The sequence below is a fragment of the Calypte anna genome, chromosome 5, assembly GCF_003957555.1.
Source record: "Calypte anna isolate BGI_N300 chromosome 5, bCalAnn1_v1.p, whole genome shotgun sequence".
NCBI classification, from domain to species: Eukaryota; Metazoa; Chordata; class Aves; order Apodiformes; family Trochilidae; genus Calypte; species Calypte anna.
The window spans coordinates 6,824,499-6,851,708 of NC_044250.1; the positions used below are offsets into that span (position 1 = coordinate 6,824,499).

At 40.8% G+C, this 27,210-nt stretch overlaps 2 protein-coding genes across 4 annotated transcripts in view; one reads left to right on the top strand and one right to left on the bottom strand.

The window, feature by feature from the left end:
* The first annotated feature begins 1,878 nt into the window (after positions 1-1,878).
* On the top strand, positions 1,879-13,113 carry TCP11L1 (t-complex 11 like 1). 2 transcript variants are annotated; one of them, XM_030450980.1, is made up of 11 exons: positions 1,879-2,061; positions 3,864-4,029; positions 6,326-6,458; positions 6,594-6,714; positions 7,257-7,477; positions 8,534-8,670; positions 9,114-9,310; positions 9,645-9,826; positions 10,482-10,654; positions 10,845-11,101; positions 12,792-13,113. In XM_030450980.1, exons 2-10 carry the CDS (start codon positions 3,876-3,878, stop codon positions 11,078-11,080), a joined length of 1,554 nt encoding a protein of 517 aa, XP_030306840.1. In that variant the 5' UTR covers positions 1,879-2,061; positions 3,864-3,875; the 3' UTR covers positions 11,081-11,101; positions 12,792-13,113. The 2 variants fall into 2 exon arrangements, with proteins under 2 accessions (XP_030306840.1, XP_030306841.1); XM_030450981.1 differs by having other exon boundaries at positions 12,839-13,113.
* Positions 13,114-13,116: 3 nt separating this feature from the next.
* CSTF3 (cleavage stimulation factor subunit 3) overlaps positions 13,117-27,210 on the bottom strand; it is a 41,422-nt gene continuing 27,328 nt past the window's right edge. Inside the window, exons 6-21 of one of the 2 annotated variants that reach the window (XM_008504764.2) lie at positions 26,680-26,746; positions 26,551-26,585; positions 26,319-26,445; positions 23,626-23,703; positions 22,868-23,030; positions 22,238-22,347; positions 21,710-21,826; positions 20,512-20,586; positions 19,496-19,639; positions 19,299-19,401; positions 18,334-18,403; positions 16,883-17,078; positions 15,474-15,627; positions 15,006-15,100; positions 14,809-14,869; positions 13,117-13,814 (exon numbers count right to left, since the gene is read on the bottom strand). In XM_008504764.2, coding sequence (XP_008502986.1) covers positions 13,612-13,814; positions 14,809-14,869; positions 15,006-15,100; positions 15,474-15,627; positions 16,883-17,078; positions 18,334-18,403; positions 19,299-19,401; positions 19,496-19,639; positions 20,512-20,586; positions 21,710-21,826; positions 22,238-22,347; positions 22,868-23,030; positions 23,626-23,703; positions 26,319-26,445; positions 26,551-26,585; positions 26,680-26,746 — 1,798 coding nt within the window. In that variant the 3' untranslated portion in view covers positions 13,117-13,611. The remainder of the gene's footprint in view (positions 13,815-14,808; positions 14,870-15,005; positions 15,101-15,473; positions 15,628-16,882; positions 17,079-18,333; positions 18,404-19,298; positions 19,402-19,495; positions 19,640-20,511; positions 20,587-21,709; positions 21,827-22,237; positions 22,348-22,867; positions 23,031-23,625; positions 23,704-26,318; positions 26,446-26,550; positions 26,586-26,679; positions 26,747-27,210) is intronic. The other variant, XM_030450979.1, reaches the window with a different exon arrangement.

A 27,210-nucleotide genomic window follows, 5' to 3' on the forward strand; every position in this document is an offset into this window, starting at 1 on the left:
TGACTTGCTGTGTAATGGGCAGAGCTGAGTAACATCTGCTTGGCATTCCACAGATTTTCGTCAAGCTTACTCTCTGCGTATGACACATTGCTGTGCTGTTTTAAGCTAAAATGGCACCTTATTGAGGAACTGTCAGGGAAGATGACTGACACTTCCAGCTGACTCCTTCTGTACCCTGAGCTCCCATTGACTCTCATGGGATGGTAAAAATGTTCTGTGATTTGTTTTGTTGGTTTTGTTTTTTGTTTTGTTTTTTTTTTTTTTGTCTGGTTTTGGTTGCTACAGACTGTACTGGTTTTGTCTGATTGTCTTCATCTGCAGTATTTTGTTCTGTTAGTCTCACTGATGTCACCAGCTGTAACTATAAAAGAGCTGGAACAAATTAAAGGTCTTTGGGTTTCCTTACACCTATGTACTTTAGCTGTGCCTAGTCTAGAGCTGTGCAACACTGGCAATTGCAAACAGGAAAATATATAGCATGATCAGAGATCTAATTTTGACTCATTTGGAGTGATCTTTGGGATGATGCCAGTAAAACATCATTAGAGTTACTGTTGCAAGAAATCCTGAACTTTTTTCCATATGCAGTGTTGGTAGGGCTCTGGTATTTTATTTGGGGGTAAAAGGTAGTTTGATTTGGTTCAAAGGTAATTTAATCATGAAAGCAAAGCAGTAGTAATTGTTACAAACCTATGTGGTGAGCTGATTTTAAAAACACAATCCTATTAGAGGTACTGCTCTGTAATACATCACTAAGTGACTCTCCTGACTGCTTCTCCAGAATACTTGCTCTGAAAGTGAGATGCTGACTTGGTGTGCAGTAGGACAATGTATTACTGTATTCTGATGGGGGATGGAAAACAAATGTATAAGAGGCTTATTCTAGTCAGTCAGAAAGGACTTCTAAAAGATAAGCAGTTCTTGAAAACTAATAGTTTGGAGGAAGTGTAATCCTTTTTAGTAGTTATTTTTAGTACTTCTAAGTTTTAATTGAGGACTTTCAATTATAAATGTACTCTCACAGAAAAAGTGGATTAACCCACATGGTAAAATGTGGGGATGGAAAGGTAGTTTCTTGTCCTTTAATTTCTGATCATACTTAAGTTACTTGGGCCGATGCACTGGTTGCCTCTTCAGCAGACCTGCATTGCCTTCCTGACTCCTGATTCTGTGTGCTGTCAGGGATGACCTCATTGTTTAAATGGATGAGATTTCTATCTTGAAAATGGGTTCCTGCCCATGGGCAGTGCCTGCTGGAGTATAAACTCTGAATTACAGATACCTCTGCATTGTGTGAGTCACTGGGTTGGCTCTGGTGCCAGGCTTGCACTCAGGCTTCTGGAAAGCAGTCTGCAGGGAAGAGCGAGGTGGGAGAAATGCTGGGGAGGAGTCTTCACTGGTGGGTACAAGGCAGAGCCCGTGTGGCCTTACCTCTACTTGGGTGTGATATAGCTCATCTTAACAGTACCACAATTTAAGTTTGACTGAAGGGACTGATGGTCACGGTGTGAGCTGGGTTAGGTGTCTGTAAGCAAGCACAGCCCAGTGAGACAGCAAGGAGAAACCGTGGCTTCTTTCCGGGGTTGTTCTTGGCTTAAAGCAGGGCTGTCCCTCCCTGTCTGCATTTAACAGAAACAAGCAGCGTGCAGCAGGGCCAGACACCTCTCACGAGTGCAGGTGGAGCAAGAGGGGTGCAGCTCCGAGTGCTGTATGGAGCTGCTTCTTGCTCAGTTACATACAGACAGACCCCCCAGAACCTCGATTGCTCCTACACCCTGGGTACAGACTAGAGTGACGCCATACCCCCCTCCTATAGGCCCATTTTGAGGGGAAAACCCACAAACCCCAGGGAAGGGCGGTGGGAGCTCCTCGCCCCGCCCCGGAGCCGAGAGGCGGCGGGGCCCGGCGCGGGGCGGGCAGCCCGGAGCCGCCTCTGCGGCCCTCCCCTCAGCTGGGGCTGCGCCTCCGGCCCAGCCTCGCACCGCTGGCCGGCAGGAGGGAGCCGGGGTTGGGTGCCCGCCCCGTTAGAGCCGGCAGCCGCGGCTCCTTCTCCGAGCGGCGGTAAGGCGGCGCGGCCTGGGGAGACGGCGGGACCCCGAGGCGGAGGGCGAGGCGGCTGGCGGCGGCGGGGAGAGCTGGGGAGGCCGCCGGGGCCTCCGTGGGCCTGGAGCGGCGGGGAGGGCCCCGGGGCGGGCGGGGCTGGGTGTGAGGGCTGGGCGGGGGTCTCCCGGTTCGGCGGGGCCTGTTTGCTGGGGAAGGTGTCTGGGGTTCCCGGCTGGCTGAGGGAGGCTGTAATAGCCTCGTTTCTCTCCGTGCCTCGCCCGTCTGGAAAAGCTCCCTCCCAGCTGCGCTTCAGGGGCTCCTTTTCCGTGTGGCCCATTTAGCAGCCTCCGTGGTACCTGTGCCAGGAGCTGCTGCCACCACCCCGGGCGGGCAGTGCAGGGAAAGCGCCTTGAAACTCCCGAACCTGTGTGGAAGGACTGATTGCAGGATGGTTTGTGCCCCCCGGAACAGTAACCCTGCTGCCAGGGCCTGACACAGAACAGGTTGCAGGCAGAGCAGCAGTTCTCAAGCCTCCCTTTTAATTGGGAGGAGGGGCAGAGGACGGGCTGCAGCTTCACAGAGCTGAGGTGTAGCTTGCCTTGCAGTGGATGATGAGGGATGGTGTGTGGTGTGGCAGGTGAGCAGAGGAATGAGGAATGAATTCAGCGTCTAAATATCTGGGAGCCTGCAGAAAGGTGGCCTTCAGGGCTTGTGTGCCTGGCCTGCGGGCAGGGGGAATGGTTTAGTGTATCCCATACAGAGCAGTGGGGCCACGCGTGAAACCAGGAGGAACTCCTTCAGTCTTGTGTGTATTCCATAGGACCACAGTGAGGCTTATGTAATGGTGGTTGTGTCAGATAATTTGAGGACCTTAGATGAAACGAATGTGTGAAAAATATTTTGTTAAAATTTTAATTTGTGGTGATTTCTCTTGCACTTCTGTTCTTATTTAAAATAAAATGAAGGAAAATGCTAAGGAGTAGACTTTGTTCTATTAAGACTCAGCTGTTTCTGTGAAAGGTGATGATCATGCTTTTGGAAGAGGTATTGTCAGGCTTATTTACCCGGTGGAAAGGGGATTTGTTCTAGATGTGTTCTCACAAATAAAAGCAGTAACCCAGCAGAAAAGAGTACACTGCTGCAAACTAAACAATTAAACCAGCAAGTGTGCCTGTTTACCTCATCTGCTGAACAGGTAGTGTGGCCCAGTTTATGTACCCACTTTCCACAGCTGAAATAGGACCTTTTTTTTTTTTTTTTAAGCAAATGATGTTTAAATGAAATCTCAAGTTTGTTTTGAGACAGTAGGTCTTGGCCTGCCATTTTATAGACAGCCATGGTTTAGAATTTAGTCTACATGCTATGAATGATGGCCTGGTGGGCAAAGCTGGGTGGGGGTAGTAATCATGAAACTGATTATCATCTTGGCCCTAGGGTTAGTTGTAAGGAAGTTGGGGTTTTTATGAAAGGCAGATTCTTCCTGGCCTCCTATCTATTTTTCTCTCTCAGCTACATGTGTTATGGCAAGGGAACAGTTTCAGATTTTTGGGAGCTTACTAGCAATGCAGATTAAGGAAATGGTAGCTGTGTTGAAAGCAACATTTCTTTTTTTATGTGAGGTGAGAAGTGAGTCATTGTGTCCAGGTCCCCTACTGTTATGGGAATGACATCACATAATTCCCACAAGATTTCTTTTTTCATAATCACACAAGATTTCTTTTGTTTTTTAATCAGGAGAATTCTTGTGATGTTTTCCCACTTACCCATGCAAAAAAATGCTCATTCGTTACATTTTTCATCTTTTTTCCTTTTCTGAAAAGAACCAGCTGAAAATGTCTCAGAATCCTGACAGGCCACATTCAAGTGCAGAAAAGCTGAGTGGTTCAGAGGATGGTCAAGAGGAGAGCCTGGACAACCCAGATCAAGCTATCAGGAAAAGAATACGACAGAGTGCCCCAGGGTCACACAGAGATGATACACCAAAGTGTAAGCAAAACTGCTTTACTGAAAAAAAAAGTAGTAAATTCTATTTAATTTTTTTTAAAATCGTGGTCCTTGATAGCAAGTTTGATTGTTTTGCAATTAAATATTTTGTGACTCCTTACTATTTACTTTAAAACTGTAGCACCTTTCTCAGGATTTTAGAATCATAGGTTGGTTTGAGTTGGACCTTTAAAGCTCATCTAGTCCTATTCCCCTGGAATAAGCAGGGACATCTTCAACTAGATCAGGTTGTTCAGAGCCCCATCCAACCTGACCTTAAAAGTTTCTAGGGATGGGGTGTCTACCACCTCTGGGCAGCTTGTCTGGTGTTTCATGACCCTCATTGTAAAAAATTTCTTCCTTCTCTGTTGTCTCCATCTCTCTCTTTTTGTTTAAAAAAATCACCCCTAAAAATCACCCCTTAGGCTCTTGCAGAAGATCCTGCTAAAAAGTCTGTCCCTATTTTTTTATAAGCCCCACTTAAGTATTGAAAGATCACCATAAGGTCTTCCTGGAGTCTTCCCCAGACTAAACAATCCCCACTCTCAGCCTGCCCACACAGAAGGGGTGTTCCATCCCTGTCATAATTTCTGTGGCCTTCCTCTGCACCCACTCCAGCAGCTCCATGTCTTTGTGCTGTGGACTCCAGGGCTGGATGCAGTGCTATGGGTAGGGTCTCATCAGAGGGGGAGAATCACCTCCCTGGACCTGTTGGCACACTTGTTTGGATGCAGCCTAAGAAATTATTTGCCTTCTGGGCTGTTATTGGATGTTATTTACTGGCTCATTTTGGTTTAGCCCTTATTTGTTCACAATAACCACGTTGCTCTGAGCCACATATATCTCAGCTACCTCCACGTGGCTGCACTCATGGAAAATGAAAGCACTGCTCCAGTGTATTAGAGGTGAACTATTGTTGCTGTTTGCATTATCAGCTGAACCTTCTGGATTGCTGCAGCCTCTGTTCACACTGCAGGGCCGAGGAAGGCTGTTATCAAGAAAAAAATGTCATCCCACTCCCAGTACAGAAAGTTGTGTATTTAATCTAAATGCTATTTGTAGTGTCAAGAAGGACTCGGTATTTTTAAGTTTATTCCTAGGAAATATTTTTTCTTTGTGGTTTTGCTCTTAACATGAGAAGCTGGATGCAAGGTGGCTGCTAGTTATTTCTGGCAAATCTATAGACAAAACCAAGGGGAAGTTTTTTGGTCCTAAGGATTCAATGCAAAGAGGCAGGACTGCTTAGATAAGAAGTTCAGAATCTCTATAGAGAGTGTCTCAGTCTGTAATATTTTATTTGTTGTATTCTTTTTAATTTTTAAGGGTGCTCTTTATTACTTGAGGTTTAGTGTTGTGTTCAGTGTCATGCAATATAAGAATGAGGTAACATGATGTAAGAGCTCTCTTAGGTAAACGAAGGAGTCTGAGCTTTTAATGCATCTACTGCTAGAGTGAAGTCATTTGGCAGTTGGACAAGAGCACAATCAACTATAAACTTTGTTGTCCTTGTCCTGCTGGTTCTTCTCAGGATATCAGTCCTTGCTGTGTTCCCAGAGTAACTGTGCAAGATTAAGCTCCAAGCAGAAGGAAATGAGGGTTTAGGAGAACTGCACAGAAGAACAAGATGTTAAGGAACAATCAGCATTTTGGAACCATGCTGTATATACCTGAAACAGCCTTGAAAGGCAGACACATGATGGACAGTTACTTTTAAAGGACCTTTGCTATGTTGTCAGTTAAAGTCCAGTCAGACTCAACTTGAAGACGTGCTTGTTGGACTGGGAGTAGTGAGAATAATTAGCTCAGTGTTAATGGTGGTTTGTTTGCCAACTGCTTTAGAGATGAAGTCACTTCCTTGAAAAGTGTAAAATTGGAATGGCAACATCTGCACAATAATTGGGGAAACAGTGCAGTGAAAATGCTGGCATTTTTAACTATTTCTTTGTACAGTATTGAGGAAGATGCTAAGATGCTATTAAGTAGTCATAAAGAAGTGGGAGTTGGTTGTTTTGAGGTTTGTTTGTGTTATTTTTGAAAAGAGTTTGATGGAACTTGGGAGCAATTGACAAACTGAGCCTAGAACATCAGCTGGGGTTCACACCTTTGCTTTCTGTTTTCCAAACCTGTGTCATCCACCAGCTGGGAAAGCATGGGAAGGAAAGGAGAAGAATTTTCAAACGATGCTGTCTTCTGGCTCTCTGTACTACTGTCAACACTGTGGAAAGGGTCCCAAAATACTAGTGGAGTTTTTTCCACAGACCTTATAGATAACTGTCTGACAGTATAAATTGTGTTGCAGCAAGTCCTCCTCGGCCTGTGTCAATAGAAGAGCTCATGGAAGCAGCTAAGGGAGTAACCAACATGGCATTAGCACATGAAATTGTTGTTAATGGAGACTTTCAGATAAAACCAGCTGAATTACCAGAACACAGGTAAGATTGTTACCAACCAGGTATTAATTTTTATTTCATATTATTACTTGGTGTTCTTCTGGAGTTGCAGATTATCTGTGTAAGTTGGTGCACAGACAAGGCTCATATATTTTACCTGGTCATATTTACCCACAGCTTAGAAAGAAAAGTGAGAGATATTGTGCATAAAGCTTTTTGGGATTGTCTGGAAGCTCAACTAAAGGAAGATCCACCAACATATGACCATGCAATAAAACTACTGGGAGAAATCAAAGAGGTGAGATGATGTGATTTCAAGGTAATTTATTGGATTTTTTGCAGCTGCACTGATATGAATGTGAAAAAGAAGTTTTTCTTAAAGGACTCTCTTGATATTTTTCATTACTGTATTATTGTATTCACAATATTATACCGCAGGAGAGAAATTTCAATGTAAAAACAAAACCAACCATATATGAATAAAAGCTAAGTATCATTAGCTTCATAATTTCATAATTCATAATCCTGTCATGTTATGATAGTGGTATTAGTTACAGAATGAATGGGATGTCCTGACAAAAACAAGTACAAAAGTCTAAAGTATGAACCGTACTACAGAGCATTAACCACTTAGTCACTTCATTATGTTATAGAATGGGGTGGAACATTTGGAGTTGGTGAATAGTTGGTTAAAATTAAAAAAAAATTTAAAAAAAGGAATGAGATCCCACTTTTAAATAGTAATTAATTTAAATAAAAAGTGGTTCAACAACCACTGTTGTAATCTTTGTAGTCTTTGACATGTACAATTAATGCTCTGTTAAAAACTTTCCATTTCAGAATCTCCTGTCTTTCTTGTTGCCTGGTCATACAAGACTGAGAAGCCAGATTACAGAAGTTCTTGATTTGGATTTGATAAAACAGGAGGCAGAGAACGGGGCCCTTGACATTTCAAAGTTGGTTGAATTTGTTATTGGGATGATGGGGACTCTCTGTGCTCCAGCTCGAGATGAAGAAATTAAGAAACTGAAAGACATTAATGAAATAGTTCCTCTGTTCAGGTACTAGAATTGTATTTATTAGTCATGTTGAGAGTCCCTGTTAGACAAGGTGAGGCATTCCAGCAGGGCAGCCTGCAAGTCTTTGTAGGAAAAAACCCAAAGTGATAGGAAAGGGAAATAGTTGTGGGTGTGAAGCAGAGAAATGCTCCAGAAGTCTTTCCCCAGGACCGTGGACCCTTTTTGGTCTGGCAGACTGGAGTGTTTGTCTGGCTTCTGCATGTCACTTAAGGTCATTTTCTTGAATGCCAAACACATGTAAGCCTGAAGGTAGCAAATGAATGGCCTGTTTGTATCAGAATGTGATATAAACAGCACAAGGGGGATAAAGCAAGCAGGAGCATAGGAAAAAAGTATTATTGATTTCCAACCAGTTCTTTCTTTCCCCCCAGTTTGAGCTGTCTATACCCACTTCACCCTTCTCCTGGTATAACATCCTTTCAGTTATAAAGGGAGTGTAGATGCCACAGAGCACAGAGAGCCTTCTGCTTTGTCTGTGTTCTCAGTTGAACAGCTCAAGGTCTTAATATTTAGAAGAAATTTCATTAACCTTGTCATTTTCTAATTTGATAAGCCTCCAAGAGTTCAGGATTGACTTGGAAGAAATATTGCTAGCAGGAATTAGGTTGAAATTAAAGTGGGTTTCTTTTTTTTTTAATTGTTGTTTACTCTCTTGGGTTTGATTATGTACTCCCTGCTGGCTGGCTTTGTCTGCCAGCAGTGGTAGTGTGGGAGCTTGAAAATCCAGATATCTTCTTATGTTATTCAACACACAAGATTTCACATTGTGGGAACATAACCTATGGAGCTGGTAAAGTTAATGCCATGGAGGCTTTTACAAGTGCAAGTTTAATTTCCTACTTGGAAGAGGCACATGCATGCATATACATGCTTGCTCAAGCTTCCTCTCTGTCTTGTGCTCTCAGATTGTAAAGCACCCTGTTAGTGTTTTCCATGCATGTTTTTGCTCTTTCCTTAAATGATCTGTAATAAATCTTGTAAAAAAGTACCTCGTAAACATCTGCAGCCTTGAATAACTTTTTCTGTTTGTTTGTTTAGAGCAATTTTCTCTGTATTAGACCTAATGAAAATGGATATGGCAAACTTCGCTGTCAGTAGTATTAGGCCAAAATTAATGCAGCAGTCTGCTGAATATGAAAGAAAGAAGTTTCAGGAGTTTCTTGAGAAACAGCCAAGTATGACTTTGTTCCTTTCTTTCTTCCCCTCTGACCTCCCAGTAAAGTGCGTGTCTTTTCTTGTAGATCATGAAAAGAAAGCAGATTATTTTATAAGTTCTAGGGGTCATGTGGTAAATGACAGCTTGTGCCCTGAAGCTGTAGTTTGAAAAAATCTGCTGGAACAACAGTTCTGCACTTAAAGCACTGGAGTTTGGTTTTATTTCAGTATGGCAGAGGGCATAATTAGCTGGCAGCATCTCACCTCCAATTTGCTGTAACTGTGTGGGTTTAACTTTGTTTTAGATGTTCTGCTTAGTGCAATAAATGAATTGCATGTCAATAACTGATACCATGGGTATTAGGAATAGTGACTGGTGGGATTATTTGGCAATTAGTGGTAGAAAAATCTGACTTAGAAAAGGATTTTTCTTAACAAGACATTTTTGTCCCTGCTCTTCCAGATTCTTTAGACCTTGTCACAAGGTGGTTGGAAGAAGCAGCAGATGATCTTGCAAAGCTGAGATGTAAAATGTTGCCTCCCCACTGCAGCAGTGATGGTGCTACTGCTGGAGATTCTGCCTTGTGCTCCACTGCTGTACAAAATCAGGCCTATCTGAAGCTCCTGAAATGGGATCATTTAAACAGGCCTTTTCCAGAAGTAGGTATTCAACAGAAAAATTGATTTATGTGCTTATTCTGCCTTTCTAGAGTATAACAGAAGTTATTTGGGTTCGTAGTCTTGCAGTAAGTATAGTATTAAAACACCTCGTGATTGAAAGCTCTTATAGCTCTTAGGTACTTCTTTTTCAGTATTGAAACTTGCTTAACTGGAAAAGAGGAGTTAATTCCTTCCATTTGGTTCCTGATGACTCTCCTGCTGAGCACGTGTTGCTCTTTTTGTCTTCCCTTCATTGCTGTGAACAAGCAGGCATCACAGTGTCACTTCTGGGCTTTCTGAGTTTATTCTGTGCTGGCTTCCTCATCCTTTGCAGACCGTGCTGATGGACCAGACCCGCTTTCAGGAAATACAGCTGGAGGTGGAGCAACTCCTCCTGCTGGGGACAGTCCTCCTGGTCACCTTCAGTGCAGCCGGCTCAGCGCTCGCTGATGTGCCCGGGTTTGCTGAGAAAATCAAAACCATTGTCAAGGTGCTGCTGACAGGAATGCATCTCCCGTGAGTATGGAATAGTGCTGGTCACACAGGAGCAGGTGTAGCGCAGTTTTTACCCTCGTAAGTAAGCAGTTTACACCACTGTCTGTAGACCCCAGATTATGTAGAGCAAGTGCTGAGGGCTTTTCACAAGCCCAGGCTGATGATTTTTATTCAGCTTACTCAGAACTGTCTTTTCTTGCTCTGTTATTTTCTGCTACACACATGCTCCTTTCTTCAGAGTACGTTTTCCATGATGCCTGACTGGCACATGAGGATGCAAACAGCTGCCCATCCTCACCCTTTGGGCCAGGCTCCCTTGACAGTTTGCATCTTACAGGAAGCTGCTTGCAGATTTAGTGATTGCTGTGCACATCATGGGTTGCTAACTGGGTGTTGATGTCAGAGCTGTCTGTGCAGGCAGGAAGTCAGCTCTTGCTTGGATGGATTGTTCAGGGTGGAAATTTTGAGTACTATCCTGCCTCCTGGTTTTATAGCTCAACTTTATTTTTCATGTCTAAAACATGTATTAGTCTTTATAGTTCTCTTTTTTTGGCTTATGCTTCTTCCATTATATGTGATAAATAAGGCAACTGTAATTGGGTCGTTTATTTTTAAAAGGCAGGGAAAAAGTGAATAACTAAAATACTGAAGTAATGCTTTACTCCACATTCTCTAGGTCCTTTAACCTGAAGGAATCTTTGGCTACCATCGGTGAAAAGGTGTGTGCTGAAGTTAACAGCTGCCTCTCCCAGCATGGGTTTACACCATTCTCAGCTGAGAGAGAGACTGTACTTAAGGGACAAATCCAAGCAGTGGCCAATCCAGATAACACCATATGCAAACTCATAGGTAGGCTTTGAAAAAATGCTCTGTTCTGTCCCTGTAAAACAGTTGGTGGCATGTCATGCATGGCTTCTCCTTGAAGCTGTTTCAAAGTCTTGTTTACTGTGTTCAGGCTTTCTGTATTTTCTGTGAGATTACTTTATTTCTGCTTGTCTCTTTTGAAAACAAACCAAAGCCCTTGGTCCAATTTTTCCAGATGCTCGAATTCAAAAGTTTCTGGAGAATTATCTTGCATCTGGTCACCAGAAATCATTACCTGCTATTCCTGGAGGATTAGGCCCTATTCAAAGAGAGCTGGAAGAAATTGCTGTCAAGTTTGCTCGTCTTGTCAACTACAACAAAATGGTCTTCAGCCCTTACTATGATGCAGTCCTTGGCAAAATACTGACTAAGGAAGAATCCCAACTTGTAGGGAAGTCAGAAGAATCATAAAACCAGTTTGCTCCTGATACGGTATTGTCAGCTATTTTTAAAAATTGCACCAATATTTGTCTAGGAAAACAGCTTTCTGTGTAAATACTGGTTCCTTTTAATTCACTAGTGATGACTGATAAGGAAAATACATGAGTTGTAAAAGGTGTTCTGAAGTAAATGGTGAGAGGAATATATTTTTAATGTAAGCATGCAACCTAAGGGGGTATTGTCTTGGTAGTTTTCTGGCTGCAATTTTTAGATTTTTGAGCTGATGCTAGGTAGGACAAGTTTAAGAACCAAACTTGGTATTTAAGTGGCTCATTTTAGGGCATTTTACTCTAATTTACTGTGAATTTAGTTTAATTATTCCAGAGCAGACTAGCAATGGTTGTTCCCAGAAAGGGTGATTTGGCTTTAGAAATAAAATCTTACTTTAAAGACTTAAGAAGTAAGTTAAACTTCTAGGTAAGAGAAACTTTAAACAGGCAAAACCAAAAGCCAAACAGCACTTTATTGTAACATTATGATTAGTATGTAGGCTAGTAGTTTTTTCTGCATTTTACTGCATTTCTAATAGCATTTTTTTGCTGTTTGTTTACCTGCAGATCTTACAAAACACATAATATATTTTTGTAGCAAATTTTCTGGTTATTGGGTAACTGTCCTCTGCTATGTACAGTACTTACAAAGGTGGCAATCTTATAGATTGCAGCTGTATTTATCTCTTGTAAAGACTTAAGAAGGGCAGAGCTAAAATGTTTTGATAAAAGTAGCATTTCTTACCGGTTTTTTTTGGCTGGTAGTTTACTCCTTTTTATGTGAAATACTAATTTTGAAGTAAATATTTGTCATTTTCAGAAGATGGATTTAGAGTGTGTGGAACTTTAGGCTGAAAATTTTACTTGTTTTTTTTTTAAACTACAACTGGAGATGGTTGCATATTCAATCATGTCTTCAAAAATATCCAGGAAGTGCAGAGCACTGTGGGAGGTACCAAGTTATTTCAATGTACTGTGAGCAGTGAGTGGTTTAATGTTGGTTTGAATACACAGGGAATCTTTTCTGTAGACTTCTTTCACTTTGTAGTGGTGTTCTTGAAACTTAAAATACTTGTAGGTCTTGAATTCATTTAGCTACCTGTTGTACAGATGAGTGTTTGCAGAAGAGCACAATGATCTTAAGAGGCTTTTTGCAATTTCAAACTCAGTTAGGAGGTAAGGACATAAGAAATTTTCCTCTAGCTGAGCACAAGGCTGTGATACAGTAACCAAAATTTGATTTTATGAGTACCTCCCCAGGGAGCTGGGGCAGGCCTTTCAACAGTAAAGATCTAAAAGAGAATTTTAACAAATGCCCACAAGTGGAAATCACATTAGTGATTTTCCCAGGTTGCTTTTTTGTTAAATGATAGTGGGTTGGAAAATAGCTTCTCTACATTGTCGTGAAAAGAAATAGGGAGGTACAATGAGGTGGGAAAGCAAAAAAAGGAATTCTAGGATTGGTAAGGTCAGGCCCTACCTCCATGTGCACACTTGTCTGTAGACAGGAGCAGGGATCTCCAGCCTGTCCTGCTGGCAGTGGGAATGTTCCTCAACTTGGCTGAGTGGTGCTCCTGCTCTTGTCAGAGTGCAATTCTGAATAGTCAATTAGAAGTTAAAATTTAAAGTATGCATAGAAGCTGCTTTGAAACTTCATATAGTGTTTTTGTTATCTTGTTTGAAAATAACAGGTTAAGCTGTGTAGAGTATATATTAACATGAAGCTTTGTTCATTAAGTGGAAGAGCACTGCGGGTACCCAGGAGCAGACTGTGTCAGCGTGCACTCCTGGACAATCCACATCAGAGTCTGTTCTGAGTTTGTCTTCTTTCAACAGCCATGGAATTAAAAGCAGAAGTATACTGTACCCTCTAGAAAAAATGGAAAAAAAGCTAAGTCTAATATGTATGCTCTGATCAATTTCCTGTGATGGTCTTATTAACATTGCTTTTGAAGTGGCTGAGTTATATTTAAGAAGTAACTTGTTGTGTTTGAATAAAACCAGAATGAGGCATGATGTTATGGATATCCTTTTATTTTAAAGGAATGTTTTTTCCATTTTCAACTACAAAACAGATTCCGTACATTCTGCCATAAATAAAAACAAACAATAAGGCAGGACACTACATGAACAAACTGAGAACAACTGTTTTCCAGAAAATGTGAATTAAAAATGCTTCACAAGTATAAGCCATCCAGTTTTTAAAATAAAACTGTTGAAAACCCACAAGATTTCAAGTGGTAGATGTGAACACCCTTGAAGAACAAAATGCAGCGTGACATTTTGCACTTTTGGTTTTGAAAAACCTCATTTTGTTCAGAGCACATTCTATGGTTGTTCTGGTTGTTTGCAGATCAAGAACCATACGGGAGAAGAGGCACCACAGTAACAAAACCATTTTCAAGATTTTTCTATGTTTGCAGCTGTCCCTTTCAAACGCTTGACTTTTAAAAGGCTTTTGATGGACTCAATGCAAGTCTTTGTCTCTCAGGGCAGAGCTCCAAACTTGTTTCACCGGATTCTCTTCTGCTGCCGTGCTCTGTAAATGTCGTGTACAGGGGGAACTACAGATCCTTTCTCCTCGTCGTCGTCAGAATCTTCGTGTGGTCTCTTAACAGCCTTGTTGAGCATGGCATTATTTTCCACAGGTCCATTGCCTTCCACAGCTATTTCAGGTAGGCCTCCAGTAATTATTCGTACAGCTTCATCAACAGCTTTAGAAAGAGAGAAATTTGTGAAACTGAATTCCCCAACTGAAAATCAGCACACAGACAGGGACACCAGGACACCACAGATAAATTGTGGTCACTGCTGAAACATGTGACAGTTTCCTGCCCTGTTCAACGAATGTTAAGAATTAAGCCACAGCTGTCTAAAACTCCAGGCTAAGGCAAACAGAACCATAAAGCACAGGCTGCTGCCTCAGCTGGAGCCCTCCCTTTACACAGGCATCGAGGTCATTTGCAAGCTTAATGAACCAGAGAAGCCTATGGGGGAAAGAGTACAGCCAGTTCATGATTCACCAGAAAGTATGCATAGCAAGTCTGTTTCTACTTATCAACAGAGAGAGCTTCAAAACGACCATGTGCAATTAAAGCAGATGTTTTATTTTCACTCTAAAAGAAAGGAAATCCTAGCTTGCTTTCCCTCTGATCCCTCGCTCCTTAAACTACCAGAGTGCAATGAAAACGAGCACACTGTCATCTGCCACATGAAGCCTGGGGTATAGATAGGTCCTGGTTTTATACTTCAGATCTCTGCCTTCTCTGGAGCAGCTTGGAAAATGCTGTTCTTGGATAGTTCTCAAGCAGTGCAACAATGCACAGGCAGAGTTGTGCCTACCAATGAACTGACTGTACAGCAAATTTGTCATTTCATGTTACAGTTACAGTGCTGCTAGAAATAATGCCTTGCTTCTTTTAAAGCATATTCTGGACCCCTTCATTTATTTCTTCTAATGGTTACCATCAAAATGTTATTAAAGTAGCAGCTGCTGATACTCAGGAGCTTTTTGACCTTTTTTTTTTTTTAATCTTCCCACAGGTAAATGTACAAACATCTCTATGTAGATTCCAACCTATAAGCATAGCCAATTCAACAGTGTACTCTTAACTAATAATTACACATCTGTAAATGAGATCTGGGTTTTAGACAGCAACATCCATATGTATAAGGAATCACAGACTCCAGAGCAAACAAATAACTTACTGTCTGGCAGCTTGCATCTTCTAAATATCTCCATGAGCTCATCCACTTGAACAAAGGGACCCTGATTTGTTACAAAAAAAAAAAAAAAAAAAAAAGTTTAGAGGATTATTCTCAATCAAGTGATACGTCCTGTGGGTCTGTTAAAACAGAATCTCTTCCACAACTTTCTGAAATTTTCAGAATTCATTAAAACAAACCTGAAAACAAACAGGAGGTGGCAGGAGCTTCATGAGAACTACAGCTGCTGGTGGAACAGGAAATACACCACCAGGGACAGGATGTAAACCTGGAGCTGTAGGAAGAAAAACTGTGTTGAAGCCAGTGGAAGACAGCTAGGCTTTAATTGCTTCTGCAGCATTATTATTTGATGCAAGTAATTACTACCCAGTCACTTTTGCCTCTACTAATTATTGAAGTCTATGAGCAGTGTGTGTAAGAGCTTATTACCATTTACCAGGCCCCCAACTACTTGTATTTATTTCCATTAGTAATAAGTAAAATATATAAGCCTTTAGCAATCTAATTAAATAGCAGCCTAAAATTTAAGTACATGTTTAGATGACTGAAGACAAGGAAAGTCTCTGTGATTAGGTTTGCTAAACATACAGGTTAATAACTGTCTTCCAGGTGAAAAATAACCACTTCCCACTGAACACCTGACTTACGTGCTAAGTGTCTTGGCTGAAATGGAATCATTTGTTGAGTGTCTGGCTTTGGATATTCAGGTTTTCTGTCTACTTCATCTTTGAGAACAGGCACGATGGAAGGTGCAACCACAGGGTCTGGGATTATAGCTGCCAGCTTGGCACGGGAGACATCCTGCAAAAGGCAATTAGAGAGCATGAACTTGGCAGGAGCACATTGCTTGTTTAAATTACAGAACAAAACATCTCTCTAGACCACTCGCTTATTCTCACTTTGCATCATTATCATTTCAGATGTCTTCTTAGAAGACCATCTGGGCAAAACTTGCATGTTTTCATCCAACATTTTAGTCCTGCAGTGTCCCAGCTGGGAGTGGAAACACTTGTTTTTGTCAGTGAATGGGACCATATTTGTCACTTTTGAGTGGCTCGTTTTATGGTGAAAGAGATTTAGGTGAACAGGTGGAGAGCACTAGGCCTTCACAACTATCATTTCTCCCCCATTTCATTCCCTAGATTGCTTTAGCTGGAAAAGAAATAAAGCATAAGGCAGTCAGCAGGCATGCAAAGCATCAGTTCAGACAGGATTATATTTTGGCATGTTACAAGCAACAGAAATCAGCCCAAAGGCTGAATCACCTCAGCTCCACACCACCTCACGTGCGTTTTATCAAGCTGTACTCTCTCATGAGCACATTTTAACTTCAAAATAACTTTTTCCTGGTGGCATTAAAAGTATTCAGTGTGTGAAGATCAACAATTCAGCTGCCTTGCTAACTTGGGATGACTTCTGTATTTTCCAAAAATTACTATGTAAGAAATGAATGGAAGGTGAAGCACTATTTCTGAGCCATGAATGGAAGCTTTCCTGTTCATGCAATTGGGAAACAGAAGTTCCTCCAACAGAGATGTTTCTACTTCTCTGGCAGTCTATTTTACACCATGCTTAATAAATAAATATATCTATTATTCTGTTCTAATGTTTTTTCAACGTTACGGCCTTTCACATGACTAAAGTAGAAGTTAAAATACATGTGGCCAGAAACAAGATGAAGGACCCCCAAATACAGGTGTCTGAGCTAGATTTTTAATTCTGAAAAGCAGCACCTGAGCCATAATAAACAATAGGATAAAAAGCAGGCAGCCATTGATCTCTGTAGATAAATTTCCTCAGCCACTTGCAGCAGTCATTGGGTGCTTGTTCTGATATGGTTCTCAGTGAAGTGAGCAAGTTTTGACTCATGGAGTTGAAGGGCAGCCAGCAATGTTTCATACAGATGACCTGATTTAACAAACCTCCAGAAGAATTTTAGTTTTTAAGGGAGCTCAGGTTTAAGTCTGAAGTAGAGGCAAGTCCTAAACAAGGAATTGCTTAAATTTGCTAGGAAAGAAATGAGTAACAGTAAAATGAAGTTTTCTTATCCACTTACCTTATAACCAAGGGCCTTCAGTTCGCTAGCAGAGCAAGGGTACAAATCCATGAACTTATACCTGTCGACCAGCAGAGCTGTTTCTTTGCCCTCATATTCCTCCTTGAATGCTGTAAACCTCCGTTTTTCAACTTTCAGAATACTTGCTAGATCACCAATGTTACTTTCAAAAGCTAAAAAACGAGCCCAGATTTCCCTGTAAAAGAACAGATAAATAGAACTTGACTGAAAGAGAAAAATTTACCCAATTAAAAACATGAGAGATTCAAAGGAGGTAAATCTGGGAGGACATGGCCATTTTTGTTATTTGCTTTAGATAAACCTATAACATTTATTTATGTCCCAGTGCCTTCTGTAGTTCTGTAGAAGCATTCCATCTAGTGGACTGTAAAGGACTTTTTTATGGAGAGGAAAGGATTACTGGTAAGTAACCAGCATTTGAGGTCAGCTTTTATCATCAGTGTAAGTGCAGAAGTAGATTTTACTCCACAGAATTTTTGGCTCTGGTATGTGAAGGATTTCTCAGTATAGCTCATGATTCAGGTCACCTCCACAACCTGCCATAGCTTGGCAGGCAAGAGCAATGCCCTGAAACACAACAGGCAGCACTTCAGAATTTTACATTGCCCAAAATATATATCATTGCTGCTTGTTTATCTGAAAAATCTCTAACCTAAGCAACATCTGACCAAATTTCATTTTCATGTTTTCATTTTGGAGTCCATCTTTGAAGAAGATTAAGCTTTTAAATTCTTGTTCTTTTTACCACTTTTAAATTGGACATAAAAATATTTCTCACTAAAGATGAGAATTAAAGTGCAGAACGAATCTTCACAGCAGTGAGATGTTTGATTTCTTAGGTTTGATGCCTGTATCTACCAGAATTATAATGGCCAATATTTGGACCACGAAGGGTTTGATAAGCATTTTTCCAGAGAAATAAATTTTTTAAAGTAGCAAAGAAAATGTGGGGGTTGGTGATTAATCCAAGTCTTTTCTGATTCTTTCCCTATTTTATTTTCAGTTGGCTGGGAGATATTTAACTTTCTTCTTAATAATTTCCTGACTCACCTGCTACAACAATGCTCCTGAAAGATGTCCCAGTGCCCCCTCTCCCCATCGAGCTAAAGCCCTCCTCTGGTGAGCAGTAGATGTCATCAGTCACCCCACCTGCTCAAACCATTGAATCCTTACTGCACAGAGGGGTTTTGCACTCTATCCTTAACACTCCTGTGACACTGAGGCTTTAACCAATAAATCCATGAATTTCACTGCAAGAGGGACAGGGACTCTGATACATCTGTCACAGTTAGACATTATGAAGAGGGGAAGGAGCATCTGTACCCTAATTTTGTCCTGCTGTTCAGTTTTCTAATCTCTTTAGGATGTTTGTAGTTGAAAGATGTTATGTATCCTTTTTTAGTGTAGTGGAACTGCTTTTGCAGACATACCCAGATTTCTCAGGTGGAAGGCTCCCTGAAGTTAAAACACGTTCAAACAAAACTCTTGTATTATTGTCCTCTTTAAAAATAGAAAGAAAAAAGAAAAATCACACTGAGTAAAGTATATTAAAGACAATTTAAAGTCATGTCTATTCAAAGAAATATGTACATTGAATTAAATATAAGCCTGACATTCTGATAGCAGGTTTTGAATTTCAGTAAGTAGAAAAAAATTCTGAAACCCCTACAGAAAACTTCACCAATGATAAATTCTACAGTGAATTTGTTATTTGAAGATCTATTTTTGCTTATAGCAACAAACAGTTCCTAAGACTGTTCTTTTATAACAACACCATTATTGCTTGGCATCTCTACACCATCTCTGTTTTTTTCTGTTTTCTTTAATTATCACAATGGCATAATTTGGTTATTTTTAATTCCCATTAATTACTTCCCTTTCAAATTAGAACAATATTAATATATTTCTTCAGAAATCCTCCCAAAATTACTAGGCCTGGTTTCCAGTGAACAATGAGATATTGCTTTTATATTTCACTCATCAATTTGGGGAAAACAATTTTAATTCTAGTAGGCACCAACTAAGCCATCACTCCTTGTGCTGATTCCAATCTCTTAGACCTCTCTTTCCAGGGGATTTGGATTTCTCAGTGTACTTCCAGCTGTGCACTTTACAACAGATGCTGTAAACTGCTGCAATGCCAGTGAGAGGTGGGCTGCAATTGGGAGTTCACTCTCCTCTGTTCCAGAGAATCAAAATCTAAAGTTACTAAATTTCTGGAACTTCAGTAAGGACAACACAGCAGAGTTGGAGTCTTTTTATCAAATTAATTGCAGAATTTTATGAAGAGGCTTCATTGCTCTTCAAGACAAATTAAGATTAAAATACAGCTTGGTCTGAACACAGACTCCCAGGGAAGGCACATTAATGCTTCATTAGCCCTGTCAGAGCTTACCATTGAGGTGAGAAAGGTAGTCAATATATGCCAGCACATATTCTGGAATGTCCCCGTATTTTTTCAGCCCCAGCTCAAAAATTTTGAAGGCCACAGATTTATCCTGCAAACATTACAAAAAAAAAAAAAAAAGTTATTAGCTTCAGTGAGCTACACACCCTCTTGACAGTAGTATCAAAAGGAGCATCTATGATTACCTTACTACAGTAATACTCCATTAAAGCTGCTGTGACATAGACGTGATGGCGGGTCCGGGTGTCCTCTCTTGCTTTCTTAAATATCATTCTTCCAGATTTTATGCCTTCTGCTCTCCTTGCAAATTTCATATATTGGATATAAACCTAAGGTGCATATTAATATTTATATAGTATCAGTGCTAACAAAGAATAATGGGATACAGTAAAGCTTATGACTCTAACTGAAATAATGTCTACTTACAAAACACATCTAATTAAGTCATAATAGGAAGATGATTGTGTTGTGCTTCTATGTTGCTTTGCCATGAATACTAAGGCAAAGCTTTTTGTAGACTTTTTTCTTTTTAAAATGGAATATACCCAAGACTGATTCCCTGAAATTACAACAGTTAAGACATTGATTTTTCAAGGAAGGGGAGGTAAGTAGATGGATGTGATTCACATAAGCTGGTGCCTTCAGAGAACTAGAGGCTTATTGTAAAAATGGTACCTTTCCAATAAAGAAATCTAAGGCTAAAAAACTTATAGTCACTAGACCTGAAAAGGCATTTTACTGTACATTATACAATCCAACATACAAATCAGCAATATTCTTCAATACTTATATGGTGGACTGCAAACCAGGTGTAGACAATACAGTGTTCTTTGTGTAGAGAGAGCAATGGGCAAGTGCAATGTGGTTTTAATCAGTTCAGGGGAAGCAAAGTGAAATTTTAGTTGTACCAGCAAAATATACATCATGAAAACTTTGATATCTTATAACTTCATTGCTTGTTTTAAGAAACTCTCCACAAAAGACAGAGGAAAGTGCACGTGGTTTAGTGCATCTAAGTGGATTAAAGGCTATAATTATCAACCTTGCTGAAAATTTAATTGAATTCTGTCATCTCAGTACTCCACCTGCTCAGTCATTCTTGTGATCCAATGAACTCCTGCAAGTACTCTCCCATTCTTTGAGTGTACTCAGGTGACTATCCATGCAAATGTGAAAAACTCAATACTAAATATCACCTTACCAGAGTGGGATCAATGTCTTCAATAGCCAGGAGTCGGTTGTAGATGCTGTGTACTTTCTCATACTTCATTCGACTCTGGGTAAATAAATAGGAAATACAGACTGCTTGGTAATACTATTACAAATCACCTGTGAGAATGCAAAAACCACTCTGAAGTAAAAACTATTTTTTTTGTTTCATTTTTCACCCAGCTGAACGCTATGTATGTCAGTCCCTTAACATAAGATGCTACTTTTTGTCTTGTGCAGACATTACCTCCCACATTCATGTCTCACTAGTGCTTACAGACATGCTTTTCAAAAGTCTCTGAAGTCTTTTTTTTAACTTGGTAATAGTGCAGCAGTACTGCTGTTGTAGGTGTTTGGGATAAGAACACTCTCCTTTACTTCCATCTTAAAGTAATGTGCAGAGAGAGAGGAAAATCACCTTCTTCACACTCCAACCTATGCACTTCTAATGATCCATTCAGTTCCAGCCAGAGGCAGCCCCTCAGGTTACATTGTGCAGCCTTAAACAATCTGAATTGCCAGTACACTTGGGATTCAAGAAGCTGCACTGCAAGCCAAGGAAGACTTTTTCTTTTAAGGGCAAAGGAGGTTATTTGCTGTTGTCTTCAGCATCTTTCTGCAAAGACTCTTCCATGTTATGGTAAGTGGATAAAATATATCCTGCAGAGGATTCCAAAGTCCTCATCTGATCAGTGAGAAACAGTCATTATTCCTGATGGTTCCTGTCTGAACCCAACCATTGTCAGGGCACTACTCATGTGCAATATGGCAGTAGCCTGAGTAAAGAGACTTCTCAAGAAACCTGCAGTCCAGGTGCCTCCCCATCTTCTCTCACAGCCATGCAAACACAAACATGAAACACCCCAGATTTAGGCAGGAAAGGTGTTCTTTATCCCCACTTTAAAAGTGAGGAAGCTGGTGGTCTGGTAAACATGAATCTATCAGCCTTTCAACTTCATCATAATTTGAAAAAGAGTCAATATTTAAGTGGAAAGACAGATTTTCAAAATTTTGTTAACTCATACCATGGGCTTTTCCTCTCTGTTTTCTCAGCTCAGCCTCAGAAACAATGAATAAGAATCAGTAAAATAATTCTATAGAAGTCTGTGTACTCATTATATTTCAAATGAATGACACTGAAGGGAGATGTCTTTGGGTTTTAACATCAGTACATCACTATTTTTGCTCACCTCTTCATAATCTGCATATGCAAAATAAAGAAGCATATTCTTCTTTAATAAAGTGCTGATCGCTCTTTCATAAATATTAGCAGCCTCATCACTGAAAAGTTTAGCATTGTTCATGTCCTGTTATAAAGAAGTATGATAATATAATTGTTCAGCATCTGTGACAATGAAGGCCAATCTATGGAATATCTTCTGTGTGTGAAAAGTCCCAGTGAACTTCCATGCAGTTCTCCAGTAAAGAGATAATAATCTCCCCAATACTTAAGTAATCGCAAATTCAGGCCAAAGAAAAACCCCAAACAACGTAACCCATTCCTAAAACTGGCAAATACTGAAACAGTTTTTCATTGTTCTTATCTCAAATGCAATTATGTTTTTTCTTCTTAAAATTAAAATTCTGCACGTGACACAACTTATGGTACTAGATATTTTTCATTCCCCCCTCCTTGGTTCTTAAGTATTTGAGGAAAAATTAACAGTACACCACGATGAAGCAATGAAATAAGAAAAAAAAAATTACAATTGGCTTACCCCTTTTTCTGCTAGCAGTTTGCTAGATTGCTCGAGGTACTGTGCAGCTTCATACCAGATATCTGGGTGATGTCCCAGAACCAACAGGCATTGCTCATAGGCAAACATAACTAACAGGAAAAATGTAAGAAATACTCTTTGTATATTATCAGCAAAATGGCACCATCAAATACCAATAGAAGTATGGAATACAAAAACCAGCAAATAAATCAGACATTATTAACACTATTTGGCTTTGAACACAATGATCACAACTGCAGGTTTTTTTATATTACCAGGAGCCTCATGAATCATAACCAGCAGCTAAAAGCTGCTTCCTTCACAAAGAAGTAGAACTCATTCAAGAACACAAGTCATTAAATCAGGCTGTGATCCATTTCCTGCCCTCCAATGGAAGTTCAGTAGCACACAACTGTTCCCCAGTGGCCCACTGTCTCCCAAAATCCATGTATTCCTTTCAGCTCAGCTTGGACAAAAGCTGAATAGTAGCTCATAACTCAAGAAACCTGATCAACTTCTGCTTCACCACGTTGCCTGAATGACCCCTGAATCACATCATTACTTACAGTCCTGGGCATTAATGGAGCCAAGGAATACAATTCTCCATGTCCTAGCACAATATCTAATTACCTCTTTTTGTTATGAGAGTTTGATCTTCTGTACGCAGGGGATTGCTCTTTTCCCACTGGATGTATTTCTTCCACATGTCTACCTGCTGAGCCTCCTGGGGGGTGTTTTGTGGGGGGACAGAGGGAGCATTGCGGTCCAGACCTTTCATCACTGTCTCATATTCCTGAAACAGAAGCAGTGTTTTGAACGGCAGATTTAAACTTGTTTGATGCTTATTTCAGGTTCTGCTTTATAACCTGAAACTTATGCTTTTATACATAGGCTGAGAGAGTTGGGGTTGTTCAGCCTGTAGAGAGAAGGCTCCAGGGAGACCTTACAGCAGCCTTCCAATACTTCAGTGGGCTTGTAAGAAAGAGGGGGACAAATACTCTAGCAAGATCTGCTGTGACTGGACAAGGGGTAATGGCTTTAAACTACAAGAAGGTAAAGTGAGGCTTGATAGAAAGAAATTTTTTATAATGAGAGCAGTGAAACACCAGCATGGTTTGCCCAGAGAGGTTGTAGGTGCCCCATCCTTGGCAACATCCAAGTTCAGGTTGGACAGGGCCTGAGCAATCTGGTCTAATAGAAGGGGGGTTGGACCAAATGACCTCTAAAGGTCCCTTCTAACCCAAACCATTCTATGATTCTATAAAACGACTGTGAGTATTTTAGCATACCAACCTTATAAGTCTAATATGCTTCTATTAAAAAAGAACCAAGTTTAATGACAGTAGTAGAATTAAATAGAACAAAGAAAAGTCAACAGAAGGTTGTACCTTTGCTACACGCCGTGCATTCATATAATCTCTACTCCTGTCTTCGATCATCTTCTTAGCTAAGTGAATATTGATGCCCTGGAGAAGGGTGAAAAAGGGAATTGGGAATGTGCAACTTCATTTGGAAATACTGAATCTGATTTTATACAGGGAAGAATTTGAAAGGGATGCAGAAGTGAGAAGGAAGGAAAATTTTACAATACTGATCTCAAAAGATAATGCATTTCTCCCAATAAACACATGGGCAAGAATTTACTTATCAGAGAATAAACTCACTACTGAAAAACAATTGATCTAAAGCACCTCATATTTTTAATCTCTTGCAGCTTTCAAAAATACAATGAACTTGACATAAACCTGCTGGGGGAGAAAGTGAAGACTGTATTTGTGATTTACATTTTTCATTTTAAATCCTGACTGGTGCTCAATCAGAGTCCCAGCTCCCTGCCCAGCTGCTGGCTGCTGCTCACCAGGTGAAGACTGAGGCAGCACATGAACAACTGCATTTTCTTGGACAAGGAGTAATAGAGATTGACCTCAAAGCTCAGCCCTCTCTGTTCCCAGAGGAATGGACAGCTTTTACAAGAGGTTTTATTCAATACACACCCTGTCATACATGTACCTGTGTCAGATGAGAGACTTGAGACATGTCACTGCAGAGTGTCACCTGTCTAAGACCACACACATGTGCAGATGGCCCTACTGTGCTGCTGAGCAAGAGCAGCAGGGGATTTGGGGCAGCCAGGCCCCCAGGTACAACCCAAATCCCAACAACAGCAATACAGGCCAGGGCACAGGGTCCCAGGCCCAAACAAAATCTCTAAGAACAGCTCTTATGGCAGGATTGGCAACTGTCCTTTTGTTTGCCTGTGTCAGGGTGAATTTTGCTGGTGTAGCCAGCCAGGACCTGGGAGAAAGATGAATGAATCTTTGAGTTCTATTTCAAACAGATACCTGAGCTAGGTACTGTCTCATCACAGAAGTGAGACACCGCATGGGCTGTCTGGGCCCATGTAGGTATTTTCCTACACAGTGCTGTCTGGGCAAGTCAGATTACAAAACCAGCAATGTCCAAGTTAACTGAGGACCAGGCTGAGGGTGCAGCAATGTTCTGCCAGAATGCACTCCCAGCCTTGTGAGGTGCAGCTGTGTGGCTTTGTCAGCCAAAGATTGTCACTTGTCTGTCTCTCTAGGGTGTTAACACTTCTGCCCATTTGTTTAATTAAAGATACTGGTGACTGACAGGCTGACAGGGCTACCCAGTGGCTGCCAGATGAACTAAAGGGAAGTCTGAGAGTATTTCAGTTGCAGCAGACAGCCAGTAACCTTCATAGCAGGACCTGCAGGTGACCTCTATGTTACTGATGTGGGGAATCACTTCTCCCTCAAAGAGCTCTTCTGGTGAGGAGCATTCTCTTCCCTGTGCCAGGACACCTGTACACAGCAGCTCTTTCCTTGGGCTTAGCCTGGCCAGGATGTGCAGAAACCCTCATCCAAGCAGAGCACTGGCCTTTGGCTCCCAGCAGCTCTGAACAGCCCAAGGCACTGGCTTGTGTTACAGCTGTCAGTCAGAAGGTACAGAATGACTGTAGGACAGGCTTCAGCTACTGTTCTGACAGTTTCCCTATGTATTAATGAAGTAGTAGGAACCAGAAGTGATTGCTATGTGGGAGGAAAAGGGGAGATTTACAAGGAAGTTGTACTGGGTATTTTCCTAAGCAGGAGAAGGGATGTTGCTGGGTCCCTTTCCTGGTGGTCAGCAGGCTGGGGTTGCCTTCTGAATACCAACAGGATGGTGAGGGTTTACAGTACACTTGTGGCTGGGGATGCCAGGTGGTACTCCCACTGACTAAGCACAGTGGCTTTATTAATGTCAGGTCACCAACCCTACAACTTGCATTAATTAGCTACAAAGAAAGATAGATGGTCCCTTTTTCCTGGCTCAGTGCACAGCTGACCTGCAGCATGCCAGCATCTGCTGCCTCCGGGGCAAGGAAGAGGACTGAATGAGCATCCCTGCTTGATGGTGCTGAGCACCAGGGGAACTGCCCTCAGTTCTGCATTCTCACCTCTGCTGATGGGCAAGCCATTACCAAACTTGTTTACACACTATAAAGGTGTAGCTACAAATTAACTTGAAAGGTCAGTGAGTTCAGGTTATGCTTGCTGAAGAAGGGGTGGTTGCACACTCACCTGAACTGATGCTGCAATAGCTTTGGGTGAAGGGTGGTGAGGAACATTTTATATGTACCTGAGACAAAGGTACATAAAACTGCTGGGAAGTCCCAACCATCATAGCTGACTGCCATTTCACTCTGTTCATCTCTGACCAAGAGGAGGGGAGTGCCTCCTTGGGGAAGAAAGACCTCATTGCCAGCTGATCTGCTCTAGCTTCTATCAGATACATTCTCCAACACTGATACCAGTGATTTCTAATCCACTAGCAATTCTACTGGGCCAACTGGGAAATGGGACGTTTAAATTTATCCTAAAGAAAGTCTTTAAAATAAAAAATAGTTATCATTCTGGTACCTGTACAGTTTTGCCACAGATTTTGGTACCCACTACATAGGCAAAACATATTTATGCTGCTGGTCACCTCTTTTATACAGAATTATTTAATGGATACAGTTTGGGCACGATACTTAATTATATGGTTAAATGTAACAAATAAATTTAATGTTCTTGGTTACCTCTTCGTATTTGTTATAATCTCTCCAGAGCTGTTCTATGTTTATCATTGGATTCACACAACCACGCTGGTAAACCCTACGGACAGCTGTTATCCTCTGGTTTTCTGCATAAGATCCTACAGCTTCTCTAAACAGTGGGGAGAGAGATCAATGTCAGCTGTTACAGATCATAACTGGTATGAACATCAACATGACATAAACTAAGCTTAAAAAATTCTTTTAAGGTACTTACACGCCCTTCAAAAAATTGATGTAATCCACCCAGATCTATGTGAGAAAAAATATTACAGATAATGAAACCAATGTTTAACTGTACTTCTTATAAAGTAAAAAAAAAGTTGTTTTTGATAAAAAAACATACCTGGTATGACATGATTTCCATGCCAATCTTATCCAGAGCAAAATCATATGCCTGAGCCATTTTTTCTCTGAGGAAAAAAACAAACCACAAAGACCATAGAGCAAGTCTTTAGTATTTTTTAAAAAAATCTTTATTTAAGAGTATTCTTTTATGAAGCAAATCTAAACAAACACAAGGTATGAAAAGTATCATTCAGCAGCTGAGAGTGAAAAAATTGGCATTCAGACAGCTTTAAATTCTGCATTTAGAGTTTTGTTTGTTTATTTTTAAAGAAAATTATTTAAATCCATTGATGACAAACACTCTAACATTTCCTGATAGCCCCCTCCATAAGTAAACAGATATCCATATGTACCATGTGCACTGAAGTTGAACAGAAAGAAAACAACTGCTCTCTGTATCTTCTTAGTGGACAGATGTACCCATGACTTTTTTTTTTTTTTTCCCTAGAATTTCCCAAACCTTTTTGTAACTCTCCAGCAACACCAAAAGGCTGGGGCAATTAGGAGTAGCTCCCCTGTGTGCAAACTG

Excerpts from the sequence above, each read along its gene's own strand:
- TCP11L1 (XM_030450980.1), top strand. The coding sequence starts at position 3,876 with ATGTCTCAGAATCCTGACAGGCCACATTCAAGTGCAGAAAAGCTGAGT. Across the intron at positions 8,671-9,113 it reads GTTTCTTGAGAAACAGCCAA|ATTCTTTAGACCTTGTCACA; the intron begins GTATGACTTTGT and ends CTGCTCTTCCAG. Across the intron at positions 10,655-10,844 it reads CACCATATGCAAACTCATAG|ATGCTCGAATTCAAAAGTTT; the intron begins GTAGGCTTTGAA and ends CAATTTTTCCAG.